This window comes from Lineus longissimus, chromosome 2, assembly GCF_910592395.1.
Source record: "Lineus longissimus chromosome 2, tnLinLong1.2, whole genome shotgun sequence".
In the NCBI taxonomy this organism is placed as follows: Eukaryota; Metazoa; Nemertea; class Pilidiophora; order Heteronemertea; family Lineidae; genus Lineus; species Lineus longissimus.
Genome location: NC_088309.1, coordinates 23,049,484 through 23,064,383, shown reverse-complemented (window position 1 = coordinate 23,064,383; position 14,900 = coordinate 23,049,484). Strand labels below are relative to the sequence as shown.

General features: G+C 39.5%; 1 protein-coding gene across 3 annotated transcripts in view; it reads right to left on the bottom strand.

The window, feature by feature from the left end:
• Nucleotides 1-4,214: 4,214 nt before the first annotated feature.
• The window catches only part of LOC135483104 (uncharacterized), a 111,072-nt gene continuing 100,386 nt past the window's right edge, over nt 4,215-14,900 (bottom strand). For all 3 annotated transcript variants that reach the window (XM_064763635.1, XM_064763634.1, XM_064763636.1), the window contains exons 12-13: nt 13,833-14,602; nt 4,215-8,691 (exon numbers count right to left, since the gene is read on the bottom strand). In XM_064763635.1, the coding sequence (XP_064619705.1) occupies nt 8,209-8,691; nt 13,833-14,602 (1,253 nt within the window). In that variant the 3' untranslated portion in view covers nt 4,215-8,208. The remainder of the gene's footprint in view (nt 8,692-13,832; nt 14,603-14,900) is intronic.

Below are 14,900 nucleotides of genomic sequence, written 5' to 3'. Positions count from 1 at the left end.
ACCAACCCAATCGATTTTGGTTGCCTACCTACGGGGCCATTGGTGCCAAATCACTTTTGAAAGACAGAGAAAAACCACATTGGGCCTAAAAAGGGACAAGAGAAGCTAAGAATTCTAACAACACTCATACCGTTTCTCACAACAAACGCGGTTTTATACCTGTCAACTGCAGAGGATGGCACTGCTGCTTCGACAAAGAGAATGTATGCAATCCTTGTGTTTTTCTTTAGAAATGCCTAAGATCTCATTTCATTCGACTGCGTTCACCAAGACAACAAGATGACGGGGAAGCCTCACCAGTGTTGTGGCTCAAAGCCTTCTTACGCTGACCACTGCTCTCGGCTCGGTCTAGCATTCTGATCCCTGGACACATCATAAGTCAGAAGCCGTATGACCTTATCAGACATGCCTAGAGGATGTCCACAAATGTTTCTGAGCCACGGATTTCTAGCCTTGATGAATCATACCGAACACGACATGTTCGGAAGGATCCAGGTCAGTCAAAAAAAGCGGCTTCTTCAAGCTATATATGCAACTTCAAAAATTGATGTACTCTGATGATGTGAAATAATTTTTTATGTCGCCTGAAGAAGACATCGCAAGCTCCGAGGCTTTCGAAGGTCACAACACGTTGATCGAGGTGCGTTTGAGGTCATACATGTAGTTGTCATGACCAGCACAGTCTTTCGTGGAAGAGTCCATTAGCTTGTTAACCTGAATCGGATGTACAGCAACCGATTGAAAGCCATCAAGGGTAAACAATCGAAAGGTACATTCTCCTTTACCGAGAATAGCAGACTAGCTGGCACGGCTGGGACTATCGTTGATCATGGGCCTTTCATGGACAATACCAAGATAACTAGTTCGACCGTTCAGCGCTTCACGGCGCACTTCCAGTCTAGCAGGCCAATCAGAAGCCAACAATTCCTGCTTCTCCGGTGCGGTCTTCAGGTAAGAACCAATCACAAACTGAAGAAAGTATTGGCCAAAAAACTGCTCGCTCATTTTTCTTGAGGAAAGTGGTGAATAGCAAGAAATTCCCGAGCAGTCACTTATCACACATCCCATCACACTGAAGCAAAGCAAATCACTTCGCGGAAGGCCAACCGTACTCACCTGTTATTAAGTTGGCGTGACTATATGCTTATACCAAGGGCATCAAAGCGCCCTAATCAAATTTGGGGTGTGTCAAGTCACACTGTCTGTGTGGCAAGGTATCAAGTAGTCTGACTTAAGGGGCTTCAGCCACAAACATTCATCACTTGCTTTATAAGGAAGCTAGTCAGGCAAGTATAAGCTGACGTCAGGGGATTTGCACCTTAATACAAATGTAGTTTCGGAAAGGTTGTGACAACAGGATGATACTCAAGGGGACCTCTCATGAAGAGCTTTAGGTATATAGAGGGCCGTTAATACCAGGCATACAGAACATAAAAGAGAACCTCTAATGAAGATAAGGAGCAAGCAATGTTGTCCCAAAGATTTGCAAATTGTGCGTTTTTAAACAAATCGTTTGCACTGTGACTACAAGTCACTTACGCAGTCCTTGTTTCATCTTGAAACAGCAAGTCGCATCATCGAAACAAAGAGCCGATTCAAATTCAGTGCTTTATGAAGCCAAAGCCTCAAAGGCACAGTATGTCTCGACTGTTTAAACCTTTTATATGTTTCATGCCGTGAAGTTAATTGTGTCATAGTTTAAAATGAAATACACATCTGCCTCCGGTCTCGAATGGAGCTTTGGACTAGGCAGAATATGAGCCATCACCGTACACGATTATTTTACTGTAAACCTTCGTCCTTATTATGTACGTCCCTTCTAATTGCACGTATCACTCGAGGGGTTACCGTCGTAATAATGAAAGGCTGACTTCTTAAAAACGTCATCCTATTGTACCACTTTCCCTGCCAAGTTTCCGCAGCGGAAGTCTCCGAGAAAAATCACCAACATCGGCGTCTCACCTTTAATTGCTCGGAGCGAGGAAGATCGGTCCTCACGAAGGTCTGGCGCACCGAGAACAATATCTCCGCACAAATGAGCCGCCAGGGTACATGAATGTGCTAATCCTTGCCGGCATCCCTGGGAGAGAGTCTCCGTAGACCGCAACCTCCGCTGCCCGACAGCATCCGATCGGAAGCCCTTTGCTCGGGAGTCACCCGCAGTCAGGGTTCAACATGACAGAGGCCTCCGAGCAATGCGTCAAGTTTCCGTGTCAATATGCGAATCGTATGACGGCTCGATAATGATTTAATTGGTGCAGAACTTCGTCATTCAGCGATGATATTTTTAAAGGCGAGAGAAAAAAAGGCTGGTATATACCAGTAAATGTAACGGTCTCCATCTCCTTTCGACCAAGAAGGCCGGTGTAACATTTCTGGGGTTCCCCATATTTCAGTCATTTCATAGAAGGTGGAGTGACCATGGGTTTTTGAATAGTGGGAAATAGAGAAAAATGTGTCAATCTCTCAAAGCGTTCCCAAACAATGAGGGGAGATCCTGCAAAACGGAAACAATTACAAACAATACCTCCGTAGTATACAAGCATTTGTTGAGAACGAAACGTCGCAGATAGAGGAGAACGACCAACATGGCTGATATTGTCACCCAATTGCTAATTATCAACATTTAAAAGATGTCCCCCATAAAGTAATTTATTTTTCCGCTTTCACTTGGTTATGTTAGCTTGGTCTTGTTCGCTGCCCGAACTCACCATTATGCGCAGAGGTAACCCTGAACCAGGGTTCACATCACCAGCCTTGCCTCTTGACACAACTCTGCTCTTTCAACACAAGCAGTGTATTGCCTTTTAATTACCCCCACTGTGCCTGCAGGATGGCAGCAAACTAATGATCACGATTTCTAACGGTTACTTTGTATTCTAATCCTCAAAGATCAAAGGCCACAAGAGCATTGTCTGAGCAGAATTATGAGGAGGAGGAAAAACTAATAACTTTGTGAACTGCTCGAGCTCAAGAGGTGTTTGTTTAGCAGTGTCGAGAATCATGTCGGTGTGGGGTTCTAACCCTGAGAACATGTTTGGTGGTTCAAAAATAAACACTCCAGATAAATCAACATGCACTATTAAAATATTAGCACTTAAACGAAGTTTAACACTTTCAAAGAAAATTACGTTCTTGCCGCAGCACTGGTGATCAACCAACTGTCCTCAATACGAGATCATCTATACGCTACTGTCCAACTGTAATACAGATCGGCTTTAATAAGAGAGCCAGGGAAAAGTTCGGTTTTAACACTAGATATCAGCTTTAACAAACAAGCCAAGAAAAGAGACCAGCTTCATAAGAGAGACAAGAGAACAAACAGCACAGTTATAATGCAAAAAAATGATGAGCTTATCATCAGGAGAACAATACAGCTTTAACACATGAGAGAAGCGTAAGAACCAAGCCAAAAGAACAGAACAGCTTTAACACAAGAGATAAGCTTAAGAACCAAGCCAAAAGAACAGAACAGCTTTAACACCAGAGATAATAAGAACCAAGCCAAGAGAACATAATAGCTTTAAAACCAGAGATAAGCTTAAGAACCAAGCCAAGAGAAGAGAACAGCTTTAACACAAGAGATAAGCTTAAGAACCAAGCCAAGAAAACAGAACAGCTTTAACACAAAAGATAAGCTTAAGAACCAAGCCAAGAAAACAGAACAGCTTTAACACAAGAGATAAGCTTAAGAACCAAGCCAAAAGAACAGAACAGCTTTAACACAAGAGATAAGCTTAAGAACCAAGCCAAGAGAACAGAACACCTTTAACACAAGAGATAAGCTTAAGAACCAAGCCAAGAGAACAGAAAAGCTTTAACACAAGAGATAAGCTTAAGAACCAAGCCAAGAGAACAGAACAGCTTTAACACAAGAGATAAGCTGAAGAACCAAGCCAAGAAAATAGAAAAGCTTTAACACAAGAGATAAGCTTAAGAACCAAGCCAAGAGAACAGAACAGCTTTAACACAAGAGATAAGCTTTAGAACTAAGCCAAACGAACAGAACAGATCAGCTTCAACAAGCAAGCCAAGATAACACTACAGCTTTAAAACAAAGATACATGTAAACTTAAAAACTAAGCCCATAGAATAGAACGGCTTCAACACTTACGATCAGTTCGAACCAGTCATAAGCAAGACATTTAAGAGCTTTAACACACCAGTTTTACTTCAACAAACAAAATATAACACTGTTGGAGATCATATCAGAATTTTATTTCAAACATTAAAGGTCCATAACCAGAAACATGTATAACCATTGATCAGAAATATGAATAATGAAGTCTAAAAATGCCTAGGGTTATCAATACATAGCATTACTCGCATATTAGAGACCGAAAATTAGCCAGAGGGGAAATCAGAATGGTGCAGATCATCGGGAAATCATTTTAAAGGCTGCAATTACAAATATATATGTGTAACATCATGTCAGAATGATGCATCTGACTTTTCACTTTGAGTTGTTGAACCTATTATTAGCTGTTTGGTAATTTCCAATCCGCACCTAAAAACAATTAAATTACTCTTTTACCTTGGCGCAATTACACACCAGAGTTATCATTATGTAAGGAATTCATTTTGACATTTGTAATTGTAGATGAGCAGTAAGCGCCTGGAGCTGTTTTATACTACGTAAAGGTGATATTTACGGCATTTTTAAAATGATTCTCGAGGCCATTCCATACATGTATTCATGAAATTATCCATCTTGGTCATAACGACAGGAATTTAAAGTTGAAAATGTTGAGCCAACAGTTATTAATTTTAACACTTTGAACTCTAAAGAAGGCCTGTCTGATAAATTGCCAAGACAGTGAACCGACATTCCGGTACTTCAGTCATCATATGAGCAGATCCAGTCATCATATGAGCAGATTTTAAAATTGAATCAAGAGCAGTCGAAAAACCACATCATTCTATACTTTTGTTTTGCCTAAACAGCTTACATGGACTTTAAAGCCAAATGATCATCATCAAAATCACCTACATAATTATTAATAAAAGCAACAACCTTCAGATAACAAAGTCATCTCGATATAAATACACTTAAGATTTTTCCTAAAAAATTCTATCAAATTTCGCATAAATGTCTCTTAATCTTTCTGACCTGGAATTATCACAACTTGCCTTGAGCATTAAAGACTAATAAGAAGTTCAATGTTCTGAGTAAATTGATACTTAGAATAATTAAAGATATCAGTTTCATAATGAACCCTGGACTTCGAGGTAAGCATATTCAGTATTCAGTGGTAGAATACTTGTATACATGTAAAATAGAATTCTTATACATTTCAACACAACTTGGAGACAATCCTTGGTGTACAATTGTATTTATGGTTATCATAAAAGGAGACTGTAAACAGTGTTGCCAAGTGGGCGAGAAAGTCATGGATATGTTGTGGCTATTTCTCACAATACATATAGGCACAATTCTCGCTTGCTGAGAATATTCTTGAGTATTAAGTCAAATCAGTTACTTAACTATGAGTATTGATCACCTGGTGACGACCAAAGAGGCCCCTGGCTCCTGCCTTTAGTCCCCCTTTAAAGATCTGCTTGACCGCTGAGGGATTCTGTTCATCAACAGCATTTAGCCACTGAGTAAATAATTGTTTGGGTTAACAGCAAAATCCACTTACAGGCCGAAATCTAATTTGAGACACATTACACATATCCAAGAAATGCCCAACTTAGTAACCCACGGAAACCCCTCCAAATTGAACACAATGCAAGAGACAAGAATAGCCAACTATCACCCAATAAAGATCATTAGAGTCTCAATACACCTGACCCATGCAAATTCCAAACTCTTTGAAAACCCCTTAACTGGAAAACAAAGTGCATTCTAAATTTAATCCTGGGTGACAAAGCGGATTTTGTGTCTCTTCTTGTATTCATTTTGCAATAAATTGGGATAATTGGTGTAGCCTGTACAGGTGTGGCGTGAACCTCACGGCAATAGGCAAGTGCCAAAATGTACCCCATCCTGTAACTAACAGCAAATCACTTTAAATCTGTAGCCAGGCCAAGCACATGTTTTTCTCCGATTTATGAGGGATTATAGAGATGTGACTATGTGCTGAAAATAGAAGGAAACATCCCTGTGGAATAGGATATTTTTATATTTTCAAATCAATAAACATTTGTTCTGGATTTTTATTGATGTTAGAGTGTTCAATATCAACTTTGTCTAGCCTTGGCAGTCAAAAAGCAACTTGAGGACTCACTGAAGATGCTTCATTTTTCAGGATTCAATTCAATTGAACTTCACATTTTATACATACATGACGTCACCGATAAAGTTGACCTATGTCATGTCAGTCTAATAACCCTTCATCACATAAAAAGAGTATTTTAGGGTGGGAAATATTTATTGGCATAAAGGGTTATTTCTCAAATAGCTGTAATTTTTGGCTCACCTTCAAAGCCAGAAAATTCGAGAATATGCGTTTTTTTGCGAGTCTAATTGATTAATTTGTATCATTACCAAGTTAACTTCAGCAACAAAAAACAGTTTTCGTCATCCTGTGGCAATTTGGATAATATTTGAAACTGGTATCAGATAGACAATATGAGAGATATCACTTTCAAGCATATATGTAGACCATTCCGTGCCTTTCATGTGATTGCATGCCAAAGGTATTCTCATTATAATCAATAAGAGATATGGTTTACGATTATTACAAAAAAAAGTGTTCGCTGCATTGGAGAAAAAGTTGCAGAAATAGGACACAACTTCACTGATGACTTATTTATTGAATTGATGAAAAATCATGTTGTCGATGATGAATACGATCAGAAAATCATTACACCCATGACATTTAAGTGTTCCAATTGCTACCTCTGTGACACTGTTCAGCTCTTGGGCGATCCCCTGCTTCTTGATGAGTCAAGTCTAAAATAGCGCAAGGAAGGTTTGCAATGAAATGTGATGATGTTTTACTGACCCCAGAATGGCTTGCCTGCCCTCAATGTTATAGGTTCTTTTCTCACCAGACAACATGAAGAGGTGCAATATCAAATGCATGAAAGTCATTACGCTTACAGCAGAGCACCTTGCGGTAGGCATTATTTGTCAATTAGGAGAAGAATTCAGACAAAATATGAAATATAGAAGCCCGCCTTCAATTCACCGCCAAAAATAGCAAAACAAATGCAAGTAGCTTTTGATAGAAAACATTGATATTTGGCCGTTATACAGATTGGTGCTGCTTCAAGGCAAAATTTTTGCGTTTGTCATTCTTTGGTGTCTGATCCCATTATACCAGGGTCAGGGCTGGATGTCACAGGTGCGTTGGCCACTGGCTATTGTGTTTATCAAAATATGCAAGTTTGAGGTTTCTTGTAAAAGCACCATTAGCTTGGTGAAGACAAGTTGGGGAAATTTGTAGAAAAACAACGATGGGGTACCGCAGTGACATTTGGCAGGGAATGCCATAAATTGGTAATGTATAAGCTATATATGCCTGTGTTTGGCACTTAACTGGTTATGCACTGACACCATCAGACTAAAAGATAATTCAGGACATGAATTTATCCGTTTTTAATATGCCCGGTTACTTTATTTATGACTTGAACTCTTTATTGTACAAAAAATCCATATTTACACTAATCACTGTTTGACAGCTGGTGCTACTGAGCAAAACAAATAACATACTTTTTCTGTACAAACCAAACTTTAACACACACAACTATGTATAATACTGTAGGCAATGAGCATTTTTAACACAAGCAAATATTTTACAAAAGTTTAAAGCCAGCTGTAAAAAGCACCCTAAAACAGGTTTCTTACAAGTTTTAACAATAATTATCACAGTCAATGAGTCATTATATCTCAGTAGTCAGTTGATCCACTAGTTACAGTGAACGTGAGTATCCATATCAAAATGTCCACAGCAAAGGGATCAAATAGTTGGCTGCTGATAAAGATATAGTCCATTTTTCATCATGCATGAATAATAACAGAGTTGAGACAAGATCATGACTACAGTCCACAGTTCTGGTCTAAGTACAAACATTGATGTGAAATATACATTGTAATGGTACTTTTAACAACTCTGTCTAAAAACATATGTCAGACTCAGCATTGGATAATTCCAGGTCTTTCTCTCATTGTATAAATGGCCATAATATTCCAGAATGAACTGTTAAGGTACTTCTTATAAGGTAACATATCCTGTAATGTTCATTTATTTATTTACCATATTATTTAGTGTACCATATCGTAGTACTAGGAACCGAATTAATCATTTCATGAGATTCGTTTCTGTCAGGTCTCTTGGCTGGTGCGCTTAAAACTGGAGACGGCCGAACCTGAGGCTTAGGCAGTTCGTTTGATTTATAATTCCTATTATGGTCCACCAGCAGTAACGTTTTGTTCCTTTTTGTCATCAACAAAGATGGCGAAGTCGCCGGTGGACGCAATTTACGTGATTCCTTCACGATCGGTCTTAATGGTGTCACGTTAGAAATGTTCATGCCTTCTGCGAAGAGTCGCAAATCGACCATTGAGGTATGCTGCCTAGGTAACATCTTGAGTCCATTTGGTGGGGAAGCAAAGGGGGCTGGCTTATCGGCGCTGCCGATGAATGTCTTGCTTCGTACATGGGTGAAGACTGTGGAGGGTGGAAATTGTGGTTTGGGAAATATCCGTGATGTGCCATTAGATCTCAGGGTCTCTGCAGCTGGCTGTGAAATAGAAAGAAATGATGATATTAGTCACGATCGCAAATACTATTTAGCTCATCTAGGTTAAAGGAGTCTTGAGAGAGTTCACCCTGAAAAAGACAGAATTTTTAGTTGTTTTAGAGCTGCAAAAAAACTCTATAGTTTCCTTTTTGACTGCTCTTCCACAGTGGCTGGTAAAGGACATCACAAGAAATATTTACAAGAAATATGTCGGGCCCCTGACCTGACCCGACTTGGGCAAGATATTCCTAGAAAACAATTTTCGTGATGTCCTTTACCAGCCATCATACACTCAAGTCAAGAAATCTATGACTTAAGGGCATGCATAGAAAAACCATTCTTATTGATTTCCTCTTAATTTTCACATTTCTCCGAATAATTTTTCTTAAAGATATCAATATTGATTATTCAATATCGACTTTGAGCATTTTGGCATCAAACTACATATTTTTTTTGCGCTTTCAGGCCTGTAATTACTATTCATCCCCTTTCATCATGTTGTGCGATCCACATATCACAGCAAAGGTCACAAAGATTACAAGTACATAAAGAAAACAACCAAATGAGAAACGAACTGATCCAAAATGCAGTAATATTGATCAAATCCAATCTTTTTCATGACGCTATTATCACACTCGGATAAGTCATTTTTATTTGTTGACATGTTTCATAATTACAAACCACCGGTTCAACCTATTTTTGCATTTGATGTCTGAAACAGGAAATTGGAGACACTGTTTTTTATTTGATATAATGCGACATTAATCCAACAAAAACGAATACTTCCACCTGAGAATTAACCAACACATTTTTTTGTCATCTTCAGCGCCGTCAACACATAAATAACGCCCACTAAACCTTTTTCTGGAGACAATCAATGTGTTTGTGTACAAGGTGTTATTAGATACAACTTTTTTCCTCAGATTTTTCTCTCAATAAGTCAACAAATAGGATGTTTTTCGATCATACAAGACGCCCAGTTGACATGAAGTCAGGTTGGGTTACTACACAGAGCAAGGGTCACATTCCTTTGAACTTGCCTGATCAATAATTGTGGAAAATATAAATATGATTTGCAAGGCCAACAACAATAATATCAACTTTGACAGATCTATATCTAAATCTTGTTAGAAATAACAGATCGCTGGAATATGTTGCACTGCAGGCCACTCTCAAAAGGAGGTCCTGATGTGCAAAATTGTCAAAAATGTCTCAATAATATTTTAGCTCAGTTCAGAAAACATCATTCAGATATCAAAAGTCCATTATATCAATACATCACTATCCACCCATTACTCCAAAGTTGTCTTTCATCCCAGCTCCCAGATGGCTAGAATACAATACCAATGAACCGACATTGTCAGCAATGACAGGGACTACTGCGCATCACGCACTCCCCTTTCTTCAATGAATTCAACCTGCATGGAGTGACAAAACGTTACACTGTGACCTAATGGGCTAGGAGAAACAATCCACAGATGCAACGGAGATATCCAGATGGACCTAGTAGAATAATTTTTTTAAGATCACCCTACCGTCCCACGTCCCACGTACAGTGGTAAAAACAATATGATGGTGTCTTCGTCAGGGAGCCAGTGAGATAACCCCATTTTAGTTGATGCCATTTCCATCTGGCTATGGTGTCAACAACAAAAGATGGGCTAAATATGTGTCAAATTACAGTTACCAATACCATGTTAAAGTACAGTTACTATAATACATATGTCAAGGTACAGTTATGGTCAAAAGTAAAATGCCCTGTCATACCCAAGAATGTGGGAATATGATAAAAATGCATCTCGTCAGTGCAAAAGTAAAAAAACAGTAAAAACTATCTATAAAGCCACATCCATGGGACTGACAAGTCTGCCTTTTTAAAAAGGTGTCCTCATAACAGAGGTCAAATTGAATGAAAATGAACAAATTGTGACCGAACCTCTGACCTTTTGGGGATGTTCTACTATCAGAGGTTTGGTAGTCAGGGAAGATCCACTGTACAACAGCAGAAGTTATTTCGAATTGCTTGAAGAATCCCCACATTGAAACGAATAATAAATATGCTCAAACACAAATTGGCAAAGTTAACATACCCCAGGTAACCATGAAAAAAGAATTGGCACAGTATTCACGCAAAACAAGCATATCAAGTAATTTAAGTTAAGCATAAAACTTAGATCCCAAATAATGTAACCATAACTACAGTAACGAAAGCATGAAACATCCACATGAAAATGATAACTCTAATAATGAATCTGCGGCTCTTGAAGTCAAAAGATACAGCAGGCATTCAGCATCCTGAATGCACAAACTATCATCGGAAAGTGATCACATTTCTATTTCTAAGATCATATAATAGTGTTGGCATAACATTTGAAAAGATATCCAATGCACCTTGCAAACTTTGACAAAGATAGCACAACTGGATTGGAGAACAAAATGCCCCCTTTATATTTGCACAAAGAATTAGGCGATTTACAACAACACTATCAGTTATAGACCCGATCTCTGATGCCTCCTCTTTTGAACCGATCATCTCGATTTTCTTACCGCTTCCAACAAAGAAGTGATTCTCCGCCAGGTGCCATGTGACACCCTTAAGATAAGATCATCCTGGCTACTCCACCCTATGACAATCGTTTGTCCCTTTGCCACACCTTGATGGCTGATACTATCGCTGGTTCGTTCTTGTGAGCTATCGCTTTCTCCCGCAAATGTGACCTGCTTTGGCGCAAAAAGGGTAACGATAACGTCCAATACACTGGACATGAAACTAGTCAAGTGGACCACTATTTCTCCTCTGGCTAGAAACAAGAGAACCTGAAGTCTGTTCCACACAAGTACACTGGAATCTTAGTGCATTCTTGCACATTTCTGTACAAAATGTACTGTAGTGACGATCAATTCAAGATGGGAGAGAATAAAAGATATTTGCAGTTGTTGTTGAAGGCTTGACAATTGCACCTTTGAAGACCTCACCAGTGAATTAGCAACAGCAAGTGTAAGGTATTGTGAAGGGGCAGAAGCTATTCAGAGGACAGTGGAACCATTGTGCGAATCTCCGTTGAGATTTTTGTCAACCTGCGCGCATCTTCATGTTACTATCAACCGCAGGGTGTGGATTTTCCCCGGGTCAAATGAAAAGGACCTGACGCGCCAGAAACAAGACACCGGGTCAGATTGAGTGGCCCTGGAGCAGCGGAGTATAACCTCACGCAGCATGCACCAGTGAATAATCTGACATTAGCGTACGAACTGATACTCTTGATCTGTGAAGAGGGGGGAAATTAGTGTTACCATGCATCCCCTAGTGAAAAGGGTTTCCAACTGATGCCCTTCCTTCAAAGATATCCAGGTTGGACAATATTAATCCCACCTGGCTGACCCTCAATCACAAGCGGAAACAAAACTAGATCAGATGACTTTACGACTTTTGGAAAAAGAAGACGAGGCACTTTGTCACCATCTGGCAGTCACTTTTAGTTATCTTCCAGAGAGAAGGATTTCAAAAGGACCAGATATTGGAAAGTTATGAGAAAGGTTGGGGTGCTGCAGCCCTTTTAACCCTTTTGCTAACGATCGCTGCTGTGGCGATGATCCATATCTAACGTTAATTTCCAGTACGTACATTTACACATCAACTTAGAAAGGGGGATTTCCAATCTGTAAAGGATTATATTTTTAAAATCGGTAAAGTGAAATAAACTTATTACATGAATGTTTGAAACATAATATCTGACAACCAGCATTCAGTAAAATTATCTTATTTGAGTTTTACGCACAGTGTGAAGTATCTATTTTGGTGATTTATAATTTTCCCTGAGGATGCACGCTTCAAGATCAATCGGGTGCAGGGATCGTGACAAATAGATAATCCCTATAAATATCCAGGGCCAAGTTGACTCCAAAGGGTAAGGTTCTGTCAATCACGATGACACAAAGGTTAAAAAAGGCTACCAATATGATCTATGTCATAACAGATGATGATCCTGACTACGGTAACCTGAGAAGTGGCGCGGTGCAAGCTAAAGGCACTAGACACAGAGATGTCACATTACACAATGATATTAAACAGGGGAGACAGCCTAAAACCAGTACAATAGCTAATCACCTCAGCAGGGGGAACTATTGTCTCCACGGTATTCCAATAGAGCACCAACCCTGAGGCACTATCTCTCATCCTTACCACAGGCAGCCCCCATTCACAACCTAAATTTGACATCTGATCGATATAAACTTGTGGCTATGGTGGACCGCAGGATAATCGAGACTAATAAGCAGGGATGCAACTAACCACACCCCGGAGTTACAGGTACTATTATCACAATGCACCTTATTACGTAGCAGACAAAAGCACTCATCCTTAGGGTTATCATTTCATCTCGCAACCAGAGGACTTGATACGGGTAAAACACCGTTCTTTGGAACAAAATGGAGAGGATTGACAAACACAAAACAGGATAATATCAAACTGTTGGATTCAACACATCAAAAATATTGTTATTGTATTCTCACCCCACAAAGCAATACTCTGTTCCAAGTGAAGCTTTCTGAGGTTCCCATGTGCATTATTTGTGCAAAAGTGTACTCAGATTTAAAAGTAATACATGCATACTTGCAGTGAAACAAGTGCAGCATATCATAATTACCACCCCACATGTTCTTTTAAAGGATTGTCAGAGACACAAATGTGGGTGCCCACAAATTGTGTTCTTTTGTAGTAAATTTCAAGGCAGACTTAAAACCAGTGCTTATTTTGAAATTAATTGACGTCAACAAAAGAATACTTTGAATAACGAATTTCCAATCTTTGAAATTGTAGGTTATATGAATTATATCAAAAGGAGAAACATCAGTTCATGAGATGGCAAAAAACACAGATTTTTTTTATTCTTCAGTAAATTTTTGAAAATATTTTGAACGTTTTGCTGTTATTTCATCACTATGCAGTCGCAGTCATCGTGATGGTCCTGGGTCCAATGAAGTCGGACAAATTAGCCTGCCAGCAAAATTTGCATGGTCCAAATTTTTCACCACTTTTAAGTGAGCAGAGATTTAGAACGATGTAATGTGGTAGACCATGCAGTTCCCACTCATTGAGGCCTATCGCACTCAAAAGCAGCTAACCCAGTTCTTTTACTTACCACTGAATGTAGACTATTATGCTTTGGCAATGTTGATGACATATCACCATCTGAAATGTTCCTGCCAAGAACGTCAGCCTTTTTCTCTGCAGTCGTTTTATTCTTCCGTACTCTATTGGGCCTCATCCTGTACACCATATGGTTTGCTCCATCCTCAAATGGCTGCCACAGATCATTACACTGCAAAGATCTTGGCAGAGGGCGCAAGTCTTCCGGTGTCACAAACCCAATGTTCTTATTTGTAACGGTTGTACGTTCTCGTTCTAATTGAAGATTATCAAGAGATTTTCTGGTAACTACAGGGTTTAAATTTAAAGTCTTTGACCTATAAAGGCCATAAGGAGAAGCCTTCAGAGCCTGTCTCCCCGGCAGAGAATTGTCCTTCAATAACTTATCACTATTCGTCTGTTCTAAGCGAGTTTCTAATCTCGGCAGGACTTCACCATTAGACAGTCTGACCTCTTGTTTCTCCCTGCCAAAGCTCGATTCATCGTCCGAGAATTTGAAACTTCGAGCACTAGCAGTATTTCTTCGACAGTTTTGAAGGTTATTCAGGGTCCAGTTGTTATCAGTCGTACTAGTGTGGGCACCATTTTCGTGGACTTCATTGATGTAGACGGCGATTGAGCCATAATCTGGATCCGTTGAATCAGGGCGCGCGGTTTGGTACTGACTGCTGACATTGCTGGCTGTCCTCGGATCGTACGCCCCCCTTTCTGTCTGCAAATCAAGACCTCTTGGAGTCTGCAGATCAGGACTTGGTATAATACCTACAATGATATGTAATGAAGTAAAATTTAAAAAGCATACATTAGCTAACATTTAAGCGCTGAAAAAATTAATGGATTCATAGCAGATATCAAGTTGCACCAGCAACCAGCCCGTGTGTTTGAGTGGAAAACTTTCGAGCAGTTGTTCCATAATAAAAGACAAATTCTGACCCAAATCCATGCACCGCTGATGGCACAACATACATGAAGAAAAAGGACTTCAACAGCATAACACCGAGATTTTTCTTCGAAGGAAAAAGTATCCCAATATGGTATACTTCATGTACACACACTTTTT